Source organism: Phyllobates terribilis, unplaced genomic scaffold (assembly GCF_046119375.1).
Source record: "Phyllobates terribilis strain yellow unplaced genomic scaffold, ASM4611937v1 Scaffold_14__1_contigs__length_39327217, whole genome shotgun sequence".
NCBI lineage: Eukaryota > Metazoa > Chordata > Amphibia > Anura > Dendrobatidae > Phyllobates > Phyllobates terribilis.
Genome location: NW_027362774.1, coordinates 32,647,400 through 32,672,227, shown reverse-complemented (window position 1 = coordinate 32,672,227; position 24,828 = coordinate 32,647,400). Strand labels below are relative to the sequence as shown.

At 41.1% G+C, this 24,828-nt stretch overlaps 1 protein-coding gene across 1 annotated transcript; it reads left to right on the top strand.

Moving 5' to 3' along the window:
* The first annotated feature begins 350 nt into the window (after positions 1-350).
* MATCAP1 (microtubule associated tyrosine carboxypeptidase 1) lies at positions 351-24,031 on the top strand. Its single transcript, XM_073659874.1, has 7 exons — positions 351-486; positions 11,582-12,152; positions 13,782-13,925; positions 19,632-19,764; positions 20,143-20,448; positions 22,680-22,777; positions 22,857-24,031. The coding sequence occupies exons 2-7, from the start codon at positions 11,649-11,651 to the stop codon at positions 23,037-23,039; spliced, it is 1,368 nt and encodes a 455-aa protein (XP_073515975.1). The 5' UTR covers positions 351-486; positions 11,582-11,648; the 3' UTR covers positions 23,040-24,031.
* The last annotated feature ends 797 nt before the right edge of the window (positions 24,032-24,828 follow it).

The window sequence follows — 24,828 nt, the reverse complement described above, 5'->3', positions numbered from 1 at the left end:
AGATGAGGGGGGGTACGGTCGCTGTAGATGAGGGGGGTGTACGGTCGCTGTAGATGAGGGGGGTGTACGGTCGCTGTAGATGAGGGGGCTGTACGGTCGCTGTAGATGAGGGGCTGTACGGTCGCTGTAGATGAGGGGGGTGTACGGTCTCTGTAGATGAGGGGGGTGTACGGTCGCTGTAGATGAGGGGGGTGTACGGTTGCTGTAGATGAGGAGGCCGGTATACCGCACCTCCGCCCCCAGTCACCGTACACACTGCACAGAAGGGAGCGGCTGCGACACTTTGAGCCTGAGCCTTCACTTTCCGAGTACGTCGTAGAGAGTAACGTGATGACGTCACGGTCCTTGCTCCTCCCCTCTCAAAACAGCTCCACCCACTACGGAAGTCAATGTAGCCTCTGTCACGTGTCTGCTGTACCGGTCTTTGTCCAGTGTCACGTGGTGCAGCCGATTGCATGCTGAGAAAGGGAAGAATGAAGCCGTAAAGTGAGTAAACAGCTTGGTGTCGTGATGGTGCGTGTGTATTTATGTGTATATATATATATATCTGTGTGTACATAGATAACATGGAGATATATATATATATATGTGTGTGTACATAGATAACATGGAGATATATATATATGTGTGTGTGTACATAGATAACATGGAGATAGATATATATATATATATGTGTGTGTACATAGATAACATGGAGATATATATATATGTGTGTGTACATAGATAACATGTTGATATATATATATGTGTGTGTGTACATAGATAACATGGAGATAGATATATATATATATATATATATGCGTGTGTGTACATAGATAACATGGAGATATATATATATCTGTGTGTACATAGATAACATGGAGATATATATATATATATATATATGTGTGTGTACATAGATAACATGGAGATATATATATATATATGTGTGTGTACATAGATAACATGGAGATATATATATATATGTGTGTGTACATAGATAACATGGAGATACATATATATATATGTGTGTGTACATAGATAACATGGAGATATATATATATGTGTGTGTACATAGATAACATGGAGATACATATATATATATGTGTGTGTACATAGATAACATGGAGATACATATATATATATGTGTGTGTACATAGATAACATGGAGATACATATATATATATGTGTGTGTACATAGATAACATGGAGATATATATATATATATGTGTGTGTACATAGATAACATGGAGATATATATATATATATGTGTGTGTACATAGATAACATGGAGATATATATATATATGTGTGTGTACATAGATAACATGGAGATATATATATATATGTGTGTGTACATAGATAACATGGAGATATATATATATCTGTGTGTACATAGATAACATGGAGATATATATATATCTGTGTGTACATAGATAACATGGAGATATATATATATCTGTGTGTACATAGATAACATGGAGATATATATATATCTGTGTGTACATAGATAACATGGAGATATATATATATGTGTGTGTACATAGATAACATGGAGATATATATATATATGTGTGTGTACATAGATAACATGGAGATATATATATATGTGTGTACATAGATAACATGGAGATATATATATATGTGTGTACATAGATAACATGGAGATATATATATATGTGTGTACATAGATAACATGGAGATATATATATATGTGTGTGTACATAGATAACATGGAGATATATATGTGTGTGTGTGTACATAGATAACATGGAGATATATATATATCTGTGTGTACATAGATAACATGGAGATATATATATATGTGTGTGTACATAGATAACATGGAGATATATATATATATATATATGTGTGTGTACATAGATAACATGGAGATATATATATATATCTGTGTGTACATAGATAACATGGAGATATATATATATATGTGTGTGTACATAAATAACATGGAGATATATATATATGTGTGTGTTCATAGATAACATGGAGATATATATATATGTGTGTGTACATAGATAACATGGAGATATATATATATGTGTGTGTACATAGATAACATGGAGATATATATATATATATGTGTGTACATAGATAACATGGAGATATATATATATATATATCTGTGTGTACATAGATAACATGGAGATATATATATGTGTGTGTGTACATAGATAACATGGAGATATATATATATGTGTGTGTACATAGATAACATGGAGATATATATATATATGTGTGTGTGTACATAGATAACATGGAGATAGATATATATATATATATATATATATATATGTGTGTGTGTACATAGATAACATGGAGATATATATATATCTGTGTGTACATAGATAACATGGAGATATATATATATATATATATGTGTGTGTACATAGATAACATGGAGATATATATATATATATATGTGTGTGTACATAGATAACATGGAGATATATATATATATATATGTGTGTGTACATAGATAACATGGAGATATATATATATATGTGTGTGTACATAGATAACATGGAGATACATATATATATATATGTGTGTGTACATAGATAACATGGAGATATATATATATATATATATATGTGTGTGTACATAGATAACATGGAGATATATATATATATATGTGTATGTACATAGATAACATGGAGATATATATATATCTGTGTGTACATAGATAACATGGAGATATATATATATATCTGTGTGTACATAGATAACATGGAGATATATATATATCTGTGTGTACATAGATAACATGGAGATATATATATATCTGTGTGTACATAGATAACATGGAGATATATATATATCTGTGTGTACATAGATAACATGGAGATATATATATATGTGTGTGTACATAGATAACATGGAGATATATATATATATGTGTGTGTACATAGATAACATGGAGATATATATATGTGTGTGTACATAGATAACATGGAGATATATATATATGTGTGTGTGTGTGTACATAGATAACATGGAGATATATATATATGTGTGTGTACATAGATAACATGGAGATATATATGTGTGTGTGTGTACATAGATAACATGGAGATATATATATATATATCTGTGTGTACATAGATAACATGGAGATATATATATATGTGTGTGTACATAGATAACATGGAGATATATATATATATATATGTGTGTGTACATAGATAACATGGAGATATATATATATCTGTGTGTACATAGATAACATGGAGATATATATATATCTGTGTGTACATAGATAACATGGAGATATATATATATATCTGTGTGTACATAGATAACATGGAGATATATATATATGTGTGTGTACATAGATAACATGGAGATATATATATATATATATGTGTGTGTACATAGATAACATGGAGATATATATATATATATATGTGTACATAGATAACATGGAGATATATATATATGTGTGTACATAGATAACATGGAGATATATATATATGTGTGTGTACATAGATAACATGGAGATATATATGTGTGTGTGTGTACATAGATAACATGGAGATATATATATATATATCTGTGTGTACATAGATAACATGGAGATATATATATATATGTGTGTGTACATAGATAACATGGAGATATATATATATATGTGTGTGTACATAGATAACATGGAGATATATATATATATCTGTGTGTACATAGATAACATGGAGATATATATATATATGTGTGTGTACATAGATAACATGGAGATATATATATATGTGTGTGTTCATAGATAACATGGAGATATATATATATATATGTGTGTGTACATAGATAACATGGAGATATATATATATATATGTGTGTGTACATAGATAACATGGAGATATATATATATATATATATATATGTGTGTACATAGATAACATGGAGATATATATATATATATATATATCTGTGTGTACATAGATAACATGGAGATATATATATATATGTGTGTGTACATAGATAACATGGAGATATATATATATGTGTGTGTGTACATAGATAACATGGAGATATATATATATATGTGTGTGTACATAGATAACATGGAGATATATATATATGTGTGTGTACATAGATAACATGGAGATATATATATATGTGTGTGTACATAGATAACATGGAGATATATATATATATGTGTGTGTGTACATAGATAACATGGAGATATATATATGTGTGTGTGTACATAGATAACATGGAGATATATATATATCTGTGTGTACATAGATAACATGGAGATATATATATATATCTGTGTGTACATAGATAACATGGAGATATATATATATCTGTGTGTACATAGATAACATGGAGATATATATATATGTGTGTGTACATAGATAACATGGAGATATATATATATATATATGTGTGTGTACATAGATAACATGGAGATATATATATATATGTGTGTGTGTGTGTACATAGATAACATGGAGATATATATGTGTGTGTGTACATAGATAACATGGAGATATATATATGTGTGTGTGTACATAGATAACATGGATATATATATATATATATATATATGTGTGTGTACATAGATAACATGGAGATATATATGTGTGTGTGTACATAGATAACATGGAGATATATATATATATATATATATGTGTGTGTACATAGATAACATGGAGATATATATATATATATGTGTGTGTACATAGATAACATGGAGATATATATATATATGTGTGTGTACATAGATAACATGGAGATATATATATATATGTGTGTGTGTATGTGTGTACATAGATAACATGGAGATATATATATATGTGTGTGTACATAGATAACATGGAGATATATATATATATATATATGTGTGTACATAGATAACATGGAGATATATATATATATATATATGTGTGTGTACATAGATAACATGGAGATATATATATATATATATATGTGTGTGTACATAGATAACATGGAGATATATATATATATGTGTGTTCATAGATAACATGGAGATATATATATATGTGTGTGTGTATGTGTGTACATAGATAACATGGAGATATATATATATGTGTGTGTACATAGATAACATGGAGATATATATATATATGTGTGTACATAGATAACATGGAGATATATATATATATGTGTGTGTGTACATAGATAACATGGAGATATATATATATGTGTGTGTACATAGATAACATGGAGATATATAGATATGTGTGTGTACATAGATAACATGGAGATATATATATATATGTGTGTGTGTACATAGATAACATGGAGATATATATATATATATATATATATGTGTGTGTACATAGATAACATGGAGATATATATATATGTGTGTGTGTGTGTACATAGATAACATGGAGATATATATATGTGTGTGTGTACATAGATAACATGGAGATATATATATGTGTGTGTGTACATAGATAACATGGATATATATATATATATATATATGTGTGTGTACATAGATAACATGGAGATATATATGTGTGTGTGTGTACATAGATAACATGGAGATATATATATATATATATATATATATATGTGTGTGTACATAGATAACATGGAGATATATATATATATATCTGTGTGTACATAGATAACATGGAGATATATATATATATATATCTGTGTGTACATAGATAACATGGAGATATATATATGTGTGTGTGTACATAGATAACATGGAGATATATAGATGTGTGTGTGTACATAGATAACATGGATATATATATATATATATATATGTGTGTGTACATAGATAACATGGAGATATATATATATGTGTGTGTTCATAGATAACATGGAGATATATATATATATGTGTGTGTGTATGTGTGTACATAGATAACATGGAGATATATATATATGTGTGTGTACATAGATAACATGGAGATATATATATATATATATATATGTGTGTACATAGATAACATGGAGATATATATATATGTGTGTGTTCATAGATAACATGGAGATATATATATATATGTGTGTGTGTGTATGTGTGTACATAGATAACATGGAGATATATATATATGTGTGTGTACATAGATAACATGGAGATATATATATATATGTGTGTACATAGATAACATGGAGATATATATATATATATATATATATATATATATATATATATATATATGTGTGTGTGTACATAGATAACATGGAGATATATATATATATATATATATATATGTGTGTGTACATAGATAACATGGAGATATATAGATATGTGTGTGTACATAGATAACATGGAGATATATATATATGTGTGTGTGTACATAGATAACATGGAGATATATATATATATATATATATATGTGTGTGTACATAGATAACATGGAGATATATATATATATATATATGTGTGTACATAGATAACATGGAGATATATATATATGTGTGTGTGTGTGTTCATAGATAACATGGAGATATATATATATATGTGTGTGTGTACATAGATAACATGGAGATATATAGATATGTGTGTGTACATAGATAACATGGAGATATATATATATACATATGTGTGTGTGTGTGTGTGTACATAGATAACATGGAGATATATATATATATGTGTGTGTGTACATAGATAACATGGAGATATATATATATGTGTGTGTACATAGATAACATATATATATATATATCGGGGTGTACAGTGAGGTGATATATATATATATATATATATCACCTCACTGTACACCCCGATATATATATATATATATCACCTCACTGTACATCCCGATATATATATATATATATCACCTCACTGTACACCCCGATATATATATATATATATCACCTCACTGTATACCCCGATATATATATATATATCACCTCACTGTATACCCCAATATATATATATATATATATATATATATATATCACCTCACTGTACACCCCGATATATATATATATATATATATATATATAACCTCACTGTACATCCCGATATATATATATCACCTCACTGTACACCCCGATATATATATATATATATATATCACCTCACTGTATACCCCGATATATATATATATCACCTCACTGTACACCCCGATATATATATATATCACCTCACTGTACATCCCGATATATATATATATATCACCTCACTATACACCCCGATATATATATATCACCTCACTGTACACCCCGATATATATATATATATATATATCACCTCACTGTACACAACGATATATATATATATCACCTCACTGTACATCCCGATATATATATATATATCACCTCACTGTACATCCCGATATATATATATATATCACCTCACTGTACACCCCGATATATATATATCACCTCACTGTACACCCCGATATATATATATATATCACCTCACTGTACACCCCGATATATATATATATATATATCACCTCACTGTACACCCCGATATATATATATATAACCTCACTGTACACCCCGATATATATATATATATATATATATATATATCACCTCACTGTACATCCCGATATATATATATATCACCTCACTGTACACCCCGATATATATATATATATATATATATATATCACCTCACTGTACATCCCGATATATATATATATATATATATATCACCTCACTGTACACCCCGATATATATATATCACCTCACTGTACACCCCGATAGATAGATATATATCACCTCACTGTACACCCCGATAGATAGATATATATATCACCTCACTGTACATCCCGATATATATATATATCAACTCACTGTACACCCCGATATATATATATATATATATCACCTCACTGTACATCCCGATATATATATATATATATATATATATATATATATATAACCTCACTGTACACCCCGATATATATATATATATATATATATATATATATATATATATCACCTCACTGTACATCCCGATATATATATATATATATATATATATATATATATCGGGATGTACAGTGAGGTGATATATATATATCGGGGTGTACAGTGAGGTGATATATATATATATATATATATATATATCGGGGTGTACAGTGAGGTGATATATATATATATCGGGATGTACAGTGAGGTGATATATATATATATATATATATATATCGGGGTGTACAGTGAGGTTATATATATATATATATCGGGGTGTACAGTGAGGTGATATATATATATATATATATATATATATATATATCGGGGTGTACAGTGAGGTGATATATATATATATCGGGTTGTACAGTGAGGTGATATATATATATCGGGGTGTACAGTGAGGTGATATATATATATATATCGGGATGTACAGTGAGGTGATATATATATATATATCGGGATGTACAGTGAGGTGATATATATATATATCGTTGTGTACAGTGAGGTGATATATATATATATATATATATATCGGGGTGTACAGTGAGGTGATATATATATATCGGGGTGTATAGTGAGGTGATATATATATATATATCGGGATGTACAGTGAGGTGATATATATATATATCGGGGTGTACAGTGAGGTGATATATATATATATATATATATATCGGGGTATACAGTGAGGTGATATATATATATATATATCGGGGTGTACAGTGAGGTGATATATATATATCGGGATGTACAGTGAGGTTATATATATATATATATATATATATATATATCGGGGTGTACAGTGAGGTGATATATATATATATATATATATATATATATATATATATATATATATATATATATATATATTGGGGTATACAGTGAGGTGATATATATATATATATCGGGATGTACAGTGAGGTGATATATATATATATATATATATATATATCGGGGTGTGCAGTGAGGTGATATATATATATATCGGGGTGTCCAGTGAGGTGATATATATATATATATCGGGGTGTACAGTGAGGTGATATATATATATATATATCGGGGTGTACAGTGAGGTGATATATATATATATATATATATCGGGGTGTACAGTGAGGTGATATATATATATATATCGGGGTGTACAGTGAGGTGATATATATATATATATCGGGGTGTACAGTGAGGTGATATATATATATCTATCGGGGTGTACAGTGAGGTGATATATATATATATCGGGATGTACAGTGAGGTGATATATATATATATCGGGGTGTACAGTGAGGTGATATATATATATCGGGGTGTACAGTGAGGTGATATATATATATCGGGGTGTACAGTGAGGTGATATATATATATCGGGGTGTACAGTGAGGTGATATATATATATCGGGGTGTACAGTGAGGTGATATATATATATATATATCGGGGTGTACAGTGAGGTGAGATATATATCGGGGTGTACAGTGAGGTGAGATATATATATATATATATATATATATCGGGGTGTGCAGTGAGGTGATATATATATATATATATATATCGGGGTGTCCAGTGAGGTGATATATATATATATATATATCGGGGTGTCCAGTGAGGTGATATATATATATATATCGGGGTGTACAGTGAGGTGATATATATCTATCTATCGGGGTGTACAGTGAGGTGATATATATATATATATATATATATATCGGGGTGTACAGTGAGGTGATATATATATATCTATCGGGGTGTACAGTGAGGTGATATATATATATCTATCGGGGTGTACAGTGAGGTGATATATATATATATATATATATCGGGGTGTACAGTGAGGTGATATATATATATCTATCGGGGTGTACAGTGAGGTGATATATATATATCTATCGGGGTGTACAGTGAGGTGATATATATATATATATATATCGGGATGTACAGTGAGGTGATATATATATATCGGGGTGTACAGTGAGGTGATATATATATATATCGGGGTGTACAGTGAGGTGATATATATATATATCGGGGTGTACAGTGAGGTGATATATATATATCGGGATGTACAGTGAGGTTATATATATATATCGGGGTGTACAGTGAGGTGATATATATATATATCGGGGTGTACAGTGAGGTGATATATATATATATCGGGGTGTACAGTGAGGTGATATATATATATCTATCGGGGTGTACAGTGAGGTGATATATATATATCGGGATGTACAGTGAGGTTATATATATATATATATATATCGGGGTGTACAGTGAGGTGATATATATATATCTATCGGGGTGTACAGTGAGGTGATATATATATATCGGGGTGTACAGTGAGGTGATATATATATATCGGGGTGTACAGTGAGGTGATATATATATATCGGGGTGTACAGTGAGGTGAGATATATATCGGGGTGTACAGTGAGGTGAGATATATATATATATATATCGGGGTGTCCAGTGAGGTGATATATATATATATATATCGGGGTGTACAGTGAGGTGATATATATATATATATATCGGGGTGTACAGTGAGGTGATATATATATATATCTATCGGGGTGTACAGTGAGGTGATATATATCTATCTATCGGGGTGTACAGTGAGGTGATATATATATATATATATATCGGGGTGTACAGTGAGGTGATATATATATATCTATCGGGGTGTACAGTGAGGTGATATATATATATATATCGGGATGTACAGTGAGGTTATATATATATATCGGGGTGTACAGTGAGGTGATATATATATATATCGGGGTGTACAGTGAGGTGATATATATATATCGGGGTGTACAGTGAGGTGAGATATATATCGGGGTGTACAGTGAGGTGATATATATATATATATATATATCGGGGTGTACAGTGAGGTGATATATATATATATATATATCGGGGTGTCCAGTGAGGTGATATATATATATATATATATCGGGGTGTACAGTGAGGTGATATATATATATATATCGGGGTGTACAGTGAGGTGATATATATATATCTATCGGGGTGTACAGTGAGGTGATATATATATATCTATCGGGGTGTACAGTGAGGTGATATATATATATCTATCGGGGTGTACAGTGAGGTGATATATATATATATATATATATATATATATCGGGATGTACAGTGAGGTGATATATATATATCGGGATGTACAGTGAGGTGATATATATATATCGGGGTGTACAGTGAGGTGATATATATATATCGGGGTGTACAGTGAGGTGATATATATATATCGGGGTGTACAGTGAGGTGATATATATATATCGGGGTGTACAGTGAGGTGATATATATATATATCGGGGTGTACAGTGAGGTGAGATATATATCGGGGTGTACAGTGAAGTGAGATATATATATATATATATATATATATATATATCGGGGTGTGCAGTGAGGTGATATATATATATATCGGAGTGTACAGTGAGGTGATATATATATATATATATCGGAGTGTACAGTGAGGTGATATATATATATATATATCGGGGTGTACAGTGAGGTGATATATATATATATATATATATATATATATATCGGGGTGTACAGTGAGGTGATATATATATCGGGGTGTACAGTGAGGTGATATATATATATATATATATATATATATATATATATATATATATTTTGGGGTGTACAGTGAGGTGATATATATATGTAGATAGGTAAGATGGATACCTGTGTCTTCTTCCAGGTGGCCCTGGGCGCGGTTTCTCCTCGGCGGCTCCAGTCTTCGTCTCGTCGAGCCGGTGCCGGGGAGGATGGTGGTGGACGCCGCTCACCAGGGCCGTAGCACAATGTCGTCTACCTCTCTTGAGAAGAGCGCGGCTCGTTCCCAGAAGTCCCCGCAGGTGAACGGCTGTCGTGTGCGGTCTCCCAGCTCGGCTCAGCCCAGTTCCAGCAGGAGCCTGTCGTCCGCCCCTTTGGCGCAGCGGACGCTTTCGGGATGTGCGGGGTACATGCGTCCATGCGGTTGGATGCGTCGTAGTGAGAGCTCCTGCACATTGAACAGCCGGAGCTCCTCTCTGGGCAGAATGTTCCCGGCTGGATCTTTGCCATCTATCTGTAAGTCTATGGCTGACCACAAGACTGTGAAGAGGACCTCCTGCCTCCTTGTGGCCCTTCGACCAACCAACGTGGATCAGGAACGTGATCGGTTCTTCCTCTCCGGCTACAGCTACAACCCTCAGTTCCAGTATGAGGAGCCAATGTCCCTCAGTGTATTGGAGAAATACAGCCTGGCGTCCAGCCAGTTTCTGGAGCAGGTAGGTAATGGCACTATCCCAGGAGACTTCTCTGACCACACACTTAAAGGGACGGTGTCAGCACAGAATGAATGCTTACATACAGGCTCTCTGCGTGGCCAGAGTTGGCGTTCAGTGCCCATTCCACCGACTTGCTTTTCATCTGTCTTCACCCTTCTCTTCCTTTGTAAAGCCAGAGCTGTCAATCAAAGAGAGGGGCATGGATAGAGGGAAAGCCAGTAGGGGGAAGGTGCACTGAACATCAATAACCACCCCGGTGCCATTGGCATCCATGCATGCCCGCGCCATAACACCGCCTCCACCATGTGTTACACAGGATGTGCGGAGGACCAGGAGCCGCTCCGAGCCTTCTCCAGACTTTCCTCTTCCATCGTTCTAGTGCAGGTTGAGCTCAGTTTTGCTTTTCAAGACCTGGGCGGCTTCTTTCGATATTTTTGGAAAGTCTAAACCGGGTCTTTCTGTTTTCCGGCTGATTAATGGTTTGCATCTTGCAGTGGACCCTCTATACAGTGTTTGCTCTCATGAAGTCTTCTCTTTATGGTGGACTTAGATACTGAGACCCCAACTTACTGGAGAGGCTTCACTTGGGTGGATGTTGTGAAAGGATTTTCTTCACCATGGATATGATTCTGCGTTCATCTACCACTGGTGTCTTCTGTGAGCGTTCTGACCTTTTTGATTTCCCGAACTCACCAGTACACTCATTTTTTTTGCAGAATGTACAAACTATTGATTTGGCCACTCCTAACATAGTTACATAGTTTATAAGGCCGAAAAAAGACAAGCGTCCATCCAGTTCAACCTATTTCTTGTGCACTGCAGCTATTCCGCAGCATTGATCCAGGGGAAGGCAAAAAAAACCCATGCGGTATAGGCCAATTTACATCATTGAGGAAAAATTCACTTCCCGACTCCAATCTGGAGTTTCTGCTGTCTCTCTGATGGATTTCTTCTTTTTTTTTTTCAGCCTAATGATGGTCTGTTTCTCCTCCATTGAGAGCTCCTCTGACCGCATGTTGTGGGTTCACAGCAACAGCTTCCAAATGCAAATGCTGCACCTGGAATCAGCTCCAGACTTTTACCTGCTTAATTTATGATGGATTTATATAAATCTGCAAATTTTGAGGTGCATTTGTATTCAGCCCCCTGTAACGTTACCTCTAATTAAAATCATAAGTGACCAATTGCCCCAAACGCCTCATAATTAGCACATTGCGTCCACCTGGGTGTGATTTCTTTTCTTCTCAGTATAACTTCAGCTATTCTGTGAAGGCCTCAGAGGTTTCTGTGAGAACATTAGGGATCAAAAACAAGGAGCCCACCAGACAGGTCAGGGATAAAGCTATGGAGAAGAGGAGAGCAGGGGTAGGTTATAAAAAAATAACTGAAGCTCAGAAAATCTAATGGAGCACTGTTCAATCCATCATCCAAAAATGGAAGGAGTATGGCTCAACTGCAAACCTACCACGACATGGCGTCCACCTAACCTGACATCCCAACAGACACCTTAGTAGCTCTGCTGCCATCTTCTCTGGTTTTCTTTACTGAATGTTTTTTTTTTTGTATGTATCTGACTTATTGCCTGTGCGCGAGACTTGTCCAGACGACCGTTCTTCATCTTCACTGCAGGCGCTGAAAATTCTGAATGCAGTCCTGAGTAAATATGGAAGTTACGAAACCTTTGAGTCTTTGACGGGAGGAAATCTGCTCAGCAAGTGTCAGATCTGGGCATGTTGTCGGCGGTACATGCAAAAAGAGAACTGCAGTGGTGAGGTGAGAGCATGAAGCAGAATGGGAAAATCTGGGGAGGTGAGGTGACAACATGGAGACATGAAGGAGGCGAGCGGCGAGGTGAAAGTGAGGACAACCTGGAGACGTGAAAGAGGAGAGCTTCAGGGTGAAAGTGAGGTGACAACAGGGAGACACATGAACGAGAGCAGCAGGGTGAAGGTGAGATGACAACATGGAGACACATGAAGGAGGAGAGCATCAGGGTGAAAGTGAGGTGACAACATGGAGACACGAAGGAGGAGAGCTTCAGGGTGAAAGTGAGGTGAGATGACAACATGGAGACACATGAAGGAGAAGAGCTTCAGGGGGAAGATGAGATGACAACATGGAGACACGAAGGAGGAGAGCTTCAGGGTGAAAGTGAGGTGAGGTGACAACATGGAGACACATGAAGGAGGAGAGCTTCAGGGTGAAAGTGAGGTGACAACATGGAGACATACGAAGGAGGAGAGCGTCAGGGGGAAGGTGAGATGACAACATGGAGACACATGAAGGAGGAGAGCTTCAGGGTGAAAGTGAGGTGACAACATGGAGACACATGAAGGAGGAGAGCGGCGAGGTGAAAGTGAGGTGACAACATGGAGACAAGAAGGAGAAGAGCTTCAGGGTGAAGGTGAGGTGACAACATGGAGACACATGAAGGAGGAAAGCGTCAGGGTGAAAGTGAGGTGACAACATGGAGACACATGAAGGAGGCGAGCGTCAGGGGGAAGGTGAGATGACAACATGGAGACACAAGAAGGAGGAGAGCTTCAGGGTGAAAGTGAGGTGACAACATGAAGACACAAAGGAGGAGAGCATCAGGGGGAAGGTGAGATGACAAAATGGAGACACACGAAGAAGGAGAGCGTCAGGGGGAAGGTGAGATGACAACATGGAGACACGAAGGAGGAGAGCTTCAGGGTGAAAGTGAGGTGAGGTGACAACATGGAGACACATGAAGGAGAAGAGCTTCAGGGGGAAGGTGAGATGACAACATGGAGACACACGAAGGAGGAGAGCTTCAGGGTGAAGGTGAGGTAACAACATGGAGACACACGAAGGAGGAGAACTTCAGGGTGAAAGTGAGGTGACAACATGGAGACACATGAAGGAGGAGAGCGGCGTGGTGAAAGTGAGGTGACAACATGGAGACATGAAGGAGAAGAGCTTCAGGGTGAAGGTGAGATGACAACATGGAGACAAACGAAGGAGGAGAGCGTTAGGGGGAAGGTGAGGTGACAACATGGAGACACATGGAGGAGAGTGTCGGGGGAAGGTGAGAAGACAACATGGAGACACGAAGGAGGAGAGCTTCAGGGTGAAAGTGAGGTGACAACATGGAGACACATGAAGGAGGAGAGCGTCGGGGAAGGTGAGGTGACTAGAGGGAGACATGTAGGAGAGCATTAGGGGGAAGGTGAGGTGACAACATGGAGACACATGAAGGAGGAGAGCGTCGGTGAAAGTGAGATGACAACATGGAGACACATGAAGGAGGAGAGCTTCAGGAGGAAGGTGAGATGACAACATGGAGACACGAAGGAGGAGAGCTTCAGGGTGAAAGTGAGGTGACAACATGGAGACACATGAAGGAGGAGAGCGTCAGGGGGAAGGTGAGATGACAACATGGAGACACACGAAGGAGGAGAGCGTCAGGGGGAAGGTGAGGTGACTACAGGGAGACATGTAGGAGAGCGTTAGGGGGAAGGTGAGGTGACAACATGGAGACACATGAAGGAGGAGAGCTTCAGGGTGAAAGTGAGGTGACAACATGGAGACACACGAAGGAGGAGAGCTTCAGGGTGAAAGTGAGGTGACAACATGGAGACACATGAAGGAGGAGAGCGTCAGGGGGAAGGTGAGGTGACTACAGGGAGACACATGTAGGAGAGCATCAGGGGGAAGGTGAGGTGACAGCATGGAGACACATGAAGGAGGAGAGCTTCAGGGTGAAAGTGAGGTGACAACATGGAGACACACGAAGGAGGAGAGCTTCAGGATGAAAGTGAGGTGACAACATGGAGACACACGAAGGAGGAGAGCTTCAGGGGGAAGGTGAGATGACAACATGGAGACACACGAAGGAGGAGAGCGTCAGGGGGAAGGTGAGATGACAACATGGAGACACACGAAGGAGGAGAGCGTCGGGGAAGGTGAGGTGACTACAGGGAGACATGTAGGAGAGCGTTAGGGGGAAGGTGAGGTGACAACATGGAGACACATGTAGGAGGAGAGCTTCAGGGTGAAAGTGAGGTGACAACATGGAGACACGAAGGAGGAGAGCTTCAGGGTGAAAGTGAGGTGACAACATGGAGACACATGAAGGAGGAGAGCGTCAGGGGGAAGGTGAGGTGACTACAGGGAGACACATGTAGGAGAGCATCAGGGGGAAGGTGAGGTGACAACATGGAGACACATGAAGGAGGAGAGCTTCAGGGTGAAAGTGAGGTGACATCATGGAGACACATGAAGGAGGAGAGCTTCAGGGTGAAAGTGAGGTGACAACATGGAGACACAATGGAGGAGAGCGTCAGGGGGAAGGTGAGATGACAACATGGAGACACGAAGGAGGAGAGCTTCAGGGTGAAAGTGAGGTGACAACATGGAGACACACGAAGGAGGAGAGCTTCAGGGTGAAAGTGAGGTGACAACATGGAGACACACGAAGGAGGAGAGCTTCAGGGTGAAAGTGAGGTGACAACATGGAGACACATGAAGGAGGAGAGCGTCGGGGAAGGTGAGGTGACTACATGGAGACACGTGAAGGAGGAGAGCGTCAGGGGGAAGGTGAGGTGACTACAGGGAGACACATGAAGGAGGAGAGCTTCAGGGTGAAAGTGAGATGACAACATGGAGACACATGAAGGAGGAGAGCTTCAGGGTCAAAGTGAGGTGACAACATGGAGACACACGAAGGAGGAGAGCTTCAGGGGGAAGGTGAGATGACAACATGGAGACACACGAAGGAGGAGAGCTTCAGGGTGAAAGTGAGGTGACAACATGGAGACACATGAAGGAGTAGAGCATCAGGGTGAAAGTGAGGTGACAACATGGAGACACACAAAGGAGGAGAGCGTCAGGGGGAAGGTGAGATGACAACATGGAGACACACAAAGGAGGAGAGCGTCAGGGGGAAGGTGAGATGACAACAGAGACACGAAGGAGGAGAGCTTCAGGGTGAAAGTGAGGTGACAACATGGAGACACACGAAGGAGGAGAGCTTCAGGGTGAAAGTGAGGTGACAACATGGAGACACATGAAGGAGGAGAGCGTCAGGGGGAAGGTGAGATAACAACATGGAGACACTTGAAGGAGGAGAGCGTCAGGGGGAAGGTGAGGTGACTACAGGGAGACATGTAGGAGAGCGTTAGGGGGAAGGTGAGGTGACAACATGGAGACACATGAAGGAGGAGAGCTTCTGGGTGAAAGTGAGGTGACAACATGGAGACACACGAAGGAGGAGAGCTTCAGGGTGAAAGTGAGGTGACAACATGGAGACACATGAAGGAGGAGAGCGTCAGGGGGAAGGTGAGGTGACTACAGGGAGACACATGTAGGAGAGCATCAGGGGGAAGGTGAGGTGACAACATGGAGACACATGAAGGAGGAGAGCTTCAGGGTGAAAGTGAGGTGACAGCATGGAGACACATGAAGGAGGAGAGCTTCAGGGTGAAAGTGAGGTGACAACATGGAGACACAGGAAGGAGGAGAGCTTCAGGGTGAAAGTGAGGTGACAACATGGAGACACATGAAGGAGGAGAGCTTCAGGGTGAAAGTGAGGTGACAACATGGAGACACATGAAGGAGGAGAGCTTCAGGGGGAAGGTGAGATGACAACATGGAGACACACGAAGGAGGAGAGCGTCAGGGGGAAGGTGAGGTGACTACAGGGAGACATGTAGGAGAGCGTTAGGGGGAAGGTGAGGTGACAACATGGAGACACATGAAGGAGGAGAGCTTCAGGGTGAAAGTGAGGTGACAACATGGAGACACACGAAGGAGGAGAGCTTCAGGGGGAAGGTGAGGTGACTACAGGGAGACACATGTAGGAGAGCATCAGGGGGAAGGTGAGGTGACAACATGGAGACACATGAAGGAGGAGAGCTTCAGGGTGAAAGTGAGGTGACAGCATGGAAACACATGAAGGAGGAGAGCTTCAGGGTGAAAGTGAGGTGACAACATGGAGACACAGGAAGGAGGAGAGCTTCAGGGTGAAAGTGAGGTGACAACATGGAGACACATGAAGGAGGAGAGCTTCAGGGTGAAAGTGAGGTGACAATATGGAGAGCTTCAGGGTGAAAGTGAGGTGACAACATGGAGACACATGAAGGAGGAGAGCGTCAGGGGGAAGGTGAGATGACAACATGGAGACATACGAAGGAGGAGAGCATCAGGGGGAAGGTGAGATGACAACATGGAGACACGTGAAGGAGGAGAGCAGCAGGGTGAAGGTGAGGTGACTACAGGGAGACGCATGAAGGAAAGCAGCAGGGTGAAAGTGAGGTGACAACATGGAGACACATGAAGGAGGAGAGCGTCAGGGGGAAGGTGAGATGACAACATGGAGACACATGAAGGAGGAGAGCGTCAGGGGGAAGGTGAGATGACAACATGGAGACACACGAAGGAGGAGAGCTTCAGGGTAAAAGTGAGGTGACAACATGGAGACACATGAAGGAGGAGAGCTTCAGGGTGAAAGTGAGGTTACAACATGGAGACACATGAAGGAGGAGAGCAGCGAGGTGAAAGTGAGGACAACCTAGAGACATGTGAAGGAGGAGAGCAGTAGGGTGAAGGTGAGGTGACAACATGGAGACACATGAAGGAGGAGAGCGTCAGGGTGAAGGTGAGATGACAACATGGAGACACAAGAAGGAGGAGAGCGTCAGGGGGAAGGTGAGATGACAACATGGAGACATACGAAGGAGGAGAGTGTCAGGGGGAAGGTGAGATGACAACATGGAGACACTTGAAGGAGGAGAGTGTCAGGGGGAAGGTGAGGTGACTACAGGGAGACACATGAAGGAAAGCTGCAGGGTGAAGGTAAGATGACAACATGGAGACACATAAAGGAGGAGAGCGTCAGGGGGAAGGCGTAGTGATAACATGGAGACACATGAAGTAGGAGAGCGTCAGGGTGATGGCGGAGTGACAACATGGAGAGGAGAGCCCCAGGGTGATGGTAGGAGGAGAGCTAGGGATGGTAAAGGTCAGTAAAAGATTTGTGACATGTATTTCCAGATTGGGTACATGTAGACCCAGAATCCCTGCTTTTCTGTGTCTCTATATATTTGGGCTCCTCCTCATCTAATCTCTGTTTTGTCTTCCAGGCTCCCCTTTATTTATCCTCTTCTTCGTCTTTTGGACCCCTCTCTATCTTTCTTCCATGTTGCTTTCTGGTCTTCTCGTTTTCTTTGCTCCTTCTTCTGTTTCCTCTGCGTTGTCGGCTACTTCTTCTCTTTGCTCAGTGCCATCGTCTCTGCTTTACCTTTTTTTTTCCTTCTGTGAATTTGTCTCTGCTCTTCATCCTCTTTCTTCCACCTCATCCTCTTGGATCCTCCTCCATTTTGCTTTGCGCCATCATCTCGGCTTTTCTTTCCTCTGCGCCGTTGACTTGGCTTCCAGATTCCTCTGTGGCATCTTCATGACTTGTTTGCTACCGCTGTTTGGGTTTCCATCTTTCTTCCTTTCTCTGGTGGTCTCTAGGTGGTGGTCCAGCTCACAGAAAACTTACTGTCTCAGGCAGTCATGACCAACGAGAACAGTCGGCCTACACTAACTATCAATCTGCTCGGTGCACGACAGCATTGGCTGGAGGGAATGCTCAGACATGAGATAGGTAGGTGCAGGCTGGCCGATCTGGGACCTCCGTGCATCTGGTAGAGATCTCTGGATTTCACTCGAGCCATGGCATTACCCTGGAGGCCCACGTGCCGTTGTGTGAAGCTGCCGTCCATCTTTTTCCTTTGAACGGGGCTGTGGTTTGCTTTATTCTGTAGACTTTCTTCACTGAGGGTTTTAGTTTTCTGAGAAGGGCAGAGCGGCCTCAAAGGACGTAGCCGTCTGCTCTTTCTGGGGTGCTGTCCTATCTGTGAGGCAGCCAGTGGGTGGTGGGGGAGCTGCCTCCGTACTAGTGTCCTCCAGTGGAAGCTTGGGACCCCCACCCATAACGCATTACCTAGGAATTGAGCAGGACTGTTTTATTCTGTCTCCCCAGGGACCCATTACTTGCGAGGAGTGAATGATGCTCTGCAGTCCTGGCACGGGGCAGAAAGTCGCAAACAGTTTGGATTAAAACCTGCCAACCCCACAGAAGAAGGCCTGGCCAGCCTGCACAGCGTGCTTTGCCGGAAGCACCCATACTTGTGGCGCGCTGCCCTCCTCTATTACGCTATCAGTCGGGCTGCCACCTGCAGCTTTTCCGCATTGTTTAATGACCTGCAGCAGTTTGTCGAGGACCCCGCTGTGCGGTGGGAGTATTGTGTGCGGGTAAAGAGGGGCCAGAAGGACACAAGTCAACCAGGTGAGACCTCGGTAGGAGGTGGAATGGCGCTCAGCGGGGGCTGCCCTGATCACCCACCTGGCCATAGAGGTGTGATGCTGCTTTCCGAGTATAACCAGTGTTAGGATGAAGTTGAAGGCAGCGGATTGGTTCTGATTATCATGTGAATGGGACCGTCACAGAATGAATCCAGCCGCGGCTGGTGCATCCGCCATACATTTCCTATTTTTTAATTCAAAGAAAAAGCATCACAAGCAGCGCCAGTTATGAGACTGCGGTCATAGATGCCAACACCTCATCAATAAGGGCTCGCATGTGTGAAGATTGGACTGTGTGGCCCCCGGCCACTTAAATGCTTTTTTGTCCGTATTGTGCATCCAATTGTTGCAGGGTCATATCGACGATTTTCACTTCCATATGGGGCGAAGAGCTGGACCGTCATGCAATACCTGCTGATTGTGTGCGCACGTCCCGGCACGCATCCATAGACATGACGTCACTGCGCCACTCCTCTCCTGATGTGGAATTAAGTGCAGCTGGAATAGTTCTTCTCAGGCTATGTGCCCACCATGCAGAAATGCTCAGGATTTTTTCCTGAGCGTTTCTGCATCTCCCTGGCAGAAAAAAACGCATGCGGATTGTGCGCGCGGATTGTCCGTGCGGATTGTGCGCGCGGATTGTCCGTGCGGATTGTGCGTGCGGATTGTGCGTGCGGATTGTGCGTGGGAATTGTGCGCGCGGATTGTACCTGCGGATTGTGCGCGCGGATTGTGCGCGCGGATTGTGCGCGCGGATTGTACCTGCGGATTGTGCGCGCGGATTGTGCGCGCGGATTGTACGTGCGGATTGTACCTGCGGATTGTGCGCGCGGATTGTGCGCGCGGATTGTGCGTGCGGATTGTACCTGCGGATTGTGCGCGCGGATTGTGCGTGCGGATTGTACCTGCGGATTGTGCGCGCGGATTGTGCGCGCGGATTGTGCGCGCGGATTGTACGTGCGGATTGTACGTGCGTTTTCCTGCCAGGGACATGCGGATGTGAAGCTATTTTAGCATCACTTGGAAAGTGCTTGACAACTTGGTCACACTATATAAATCCATCCAACCGGCAACCAGCAGATATAGTGTGACCGAGAGAATGGTAAAAAATAAACCTATACTTACCTTCCGATGGCTCCCGGAGTCTTGCTGCGCTCCTGTGCTGGCTGCCGGCAGATCGCGGGACACTGAAGGACCTGCTGTCACATGACTATGACGTCACCGTAGGTCCTTCAGTCCTGGGCGATCTATCGGCAGCCAGCACAGGGAAGGAGTCCCGGGGCCGCCGGAAGGTGAATATAATCTTTATTTTTTATTTTATTTTTTTTTTACAGGTTCTGTGGTACCCGGGTCCGGATGAGACTCTCCTCTCCTCTACACCCGGGTACCATCCGCACATTAGAACGCGCCAATTACGCATGTACAGATGCAGTCTTGCGGAATTGGCGCAGTCTAATGCAAGTCAATGGTGGCGAAAACGCAGCACTTCCGCAGAATAATTGGTAGTGCTGCAGATTTTTATCATTGGGAAACATGGCAGACCTTCTACCAAGCGTTTTTTAAGCGTTTCTGCAGCCGCTGAAACTCTTAAAAAACGCATCGTGGGCACACAGCCTAAGGCAAAAAAAACAATATTTCACCCTGAGTAAAGAAACCATGCAAGGGAAAGCCCTGATGAAAGAAGAGAGAATGAGTTGGAATCCCAAGTATAAGCTCAAGACTAGTCTCTTACCGATTGTGTGACCCTGCGTATGCTTTTTCTCTTACCGATTGTGTGACCCTGCGTATGCTTTCTCTTACCGATTGTGTGACCCTGCGTATGCTTTTTCTTTTACCGATTGTGTGACCCTGCGTATGCTTTTTCTCTTACCGATTGTGTGACCCTGCGTATGCTTTTTCTCTTACCGATTGTGTGACCCTGCGTATGCTTTCTCTTACCGATTGTGTGACCCTGCGTATGCTTTTTCTCTTACCAGTTGCGTGACCCTGCGTATGCTTTTTCTCTTACCGATTGCGTGACCCTGCGTATGCTTTCTCTTACCAGTTGCGTGACCCTGCGTATGCTTTCTCTCACCGGTTGCGTGACCCTGCGTATGCTTTCTCTTACCAGTTGCTTGACCCTGCGTATGCTTTCTCTCACCGGTTGCGTGACCCTGTGTATGCTTTCTCTTACCAGTTGTCTGCCTGACCCTGCGTATGCTTTCTCTCCTTTAGGCTGCTTCAGTAAAGATCAGGTCTACCTAGACGGTATCATGCGTATATTGCGTCACCGTCACACCATTGACTTCCGCCTGCTGACTTCACTAGGAAAGGTATAGCCATCAGTGCCGGCCGAATGTCGCCAGTGTGTAAGTTACTGGTCGTGGGTGTCTGATCTTACCTGTTCTCTAGGTCGCGTTCGAGGATGTGGAGCGACTTCATCCATTTGCTCAGCTGGAGAACACTCGTCTTCCTCACTTCATGCGGGACATGGAGAAATATTACCAACATCTGAACCACGTCATGGAAATGAACCAGCTGAGCGACGAGGAGCTCTGCCGCCTTCTCCCAGATTTAACGCACGCTACCTCTTAAAATACTTGATAATTGGGAAGGTGGTGTGATGGGGGCATTGGACGACTGAACTTTTTATACATGGATCACACAGGTCTCATCACGTTTTGTGTTCTACTTTTTAAATTTTAACCTTGTGCCCAGGCTGGTGGTTGGGGAGAAGGGAGGGATGTAGGGGGTTGGCCCCTAGTCAGCCTACCAACTGAATTACACTGTTACCTTAAGACAATGCCCTCTGATTTGTGTGTACGTGGACTAGTCCTTTTCCCCCCTGCAGCCTGCTGTGTGTTGGTTGGGATGTGGGGCAGTTGGTGTCGGTTGAGCAACTGACGAGGGGGACTCGTGGATGCTGTGAGAGACTTTTGCCATGATGAGCCGACTGCTGCCCTGACAAAGAAACAGAAAAGACATTAAGTCTGTCCTAACAAGAGAAAAGTTAGTACCCGTTTACCACAGGATCGATCTCCAGGACCGTGTCAGAAGGAGAAAGGCGCATGGCATATCCAGGGTAATTCTCCCGAGTGTCTGTAATCTGATGGAGGAAATCAACTCTGTGCTACCAGTAATCCTTCAACATTGAAAGTGGGAACGAAACTTGCCCGGATCTGGAAGAGGACGGATCTATTAAACTGAAGGAAGAACTCAACACAACAAACTCTGCTTCATCGCATCAGGACCAAGTAGCAGTTATAAGACCTTCTTCTAAGACTACAACACTGTGAGTGTGACACCGGTGTCAAACTGTGTTAGGGTTTAGAGCTGGTTTCTCTAGTTAGGGTGCTGTAGCAGCGCGGCCCGATTATCGGAAGCCAGATAGGAAATTAGCAGAGAGTAGCTGATAGAAATTGTTTATTCTGTTTGTAACTTGCATTGCCATAGCTGGAGCACGGCTTGTGTGTCGCGCTCCAGTGATCTCTTGTAACCACTATTGTATTTATCATTACAACAGCTGTTAATCTTATTTTCCGGCATATAATCCTCTGTCTCTCAATAAAGAGTGTTTTGTTTCTGTCTCCTCGTCTACTGTGCCGTATTTCAGACCTGCCCAACGATGTGAGCAGCTTTCTGGGTGCTGGTCATTGCTGGATCGCAGCTACTTTTTCTTGTGATGGCAGGACTCCGTCCTTGGACACCTTGTAGCCCAGGTTCTCGATCTCCTTGAACAGATGACACTGTACCTGCCAGAGTCTGTTCAGACGTTCTTGAAAGGTCGCTGAGTAGATCATCCAGATATATCAGAGTCGCTTCAAAGTTCAGGTCGCCCAGACACTTCTCCATCAGCCGCTGGAACATACCCGATGCATTTTATAGTCCGAACGGCATTCTGTGAAATTCAAACAGGCCCATGGGGAGTATTAATGCTGTCTTTGCCCTGTCTTTTTCTGTCACCGGTACCTGCCAGTACCCGCTAGCTAGATCCAGAGTGGAGAAGTAGTTAGCCTTCCCTGGGGCAGTCAAAGACTCTTCGATGCGGGGCAATTGGTAGGAGTCTCGCACAGTGCATGCGTTCAACCGCCTGTAGTCCATGTAAAAACGAATGGTTCCGTCCTTCTTCTTGACAAGCACTACTGGGGCTGGCCATGGACTCTGACTACTCTGCACCACTCCCAAATCCAACATCTGTTTCAACAAGGTCTTCACCTCCTGGTACAGTTTGGGGGGTATCTGTCGATATCTTTCTTGAATCGGGAGAGTGTCCCCCATCGGTATCTCATGGGTGATGGCGTCTATGCAGCCAAAGTCATCGACGTGGCGGGCAAACACGGCCTGATTCTCCCACAGCATTTTTTCAACTGCTTGTATATGATCT

Coding starts and splice junctions, on each gene's coding strand:
- MATCAP1 (XM_073659874.1), top strand. CDS start 11,649: ATGGTGGTGGACGCCGCTCACCAGGGCCGTAGCACAATGTCGTCTACC. Junction 13,926..19,631: donor AAGAGAACTGCAGTGGTGAG/GTGAGAGCATGA, acceptor GGTGGTCTCTAG/GTGGTGGTCCAGCTCACAGA. Junction 22,778..22,856: donor TGCTGACTTCACTAGGAAAG/GTATAGCCATCA, acceptor CCTGTTCTCTAG/GTCGCGTTCGAGGATGTGGA.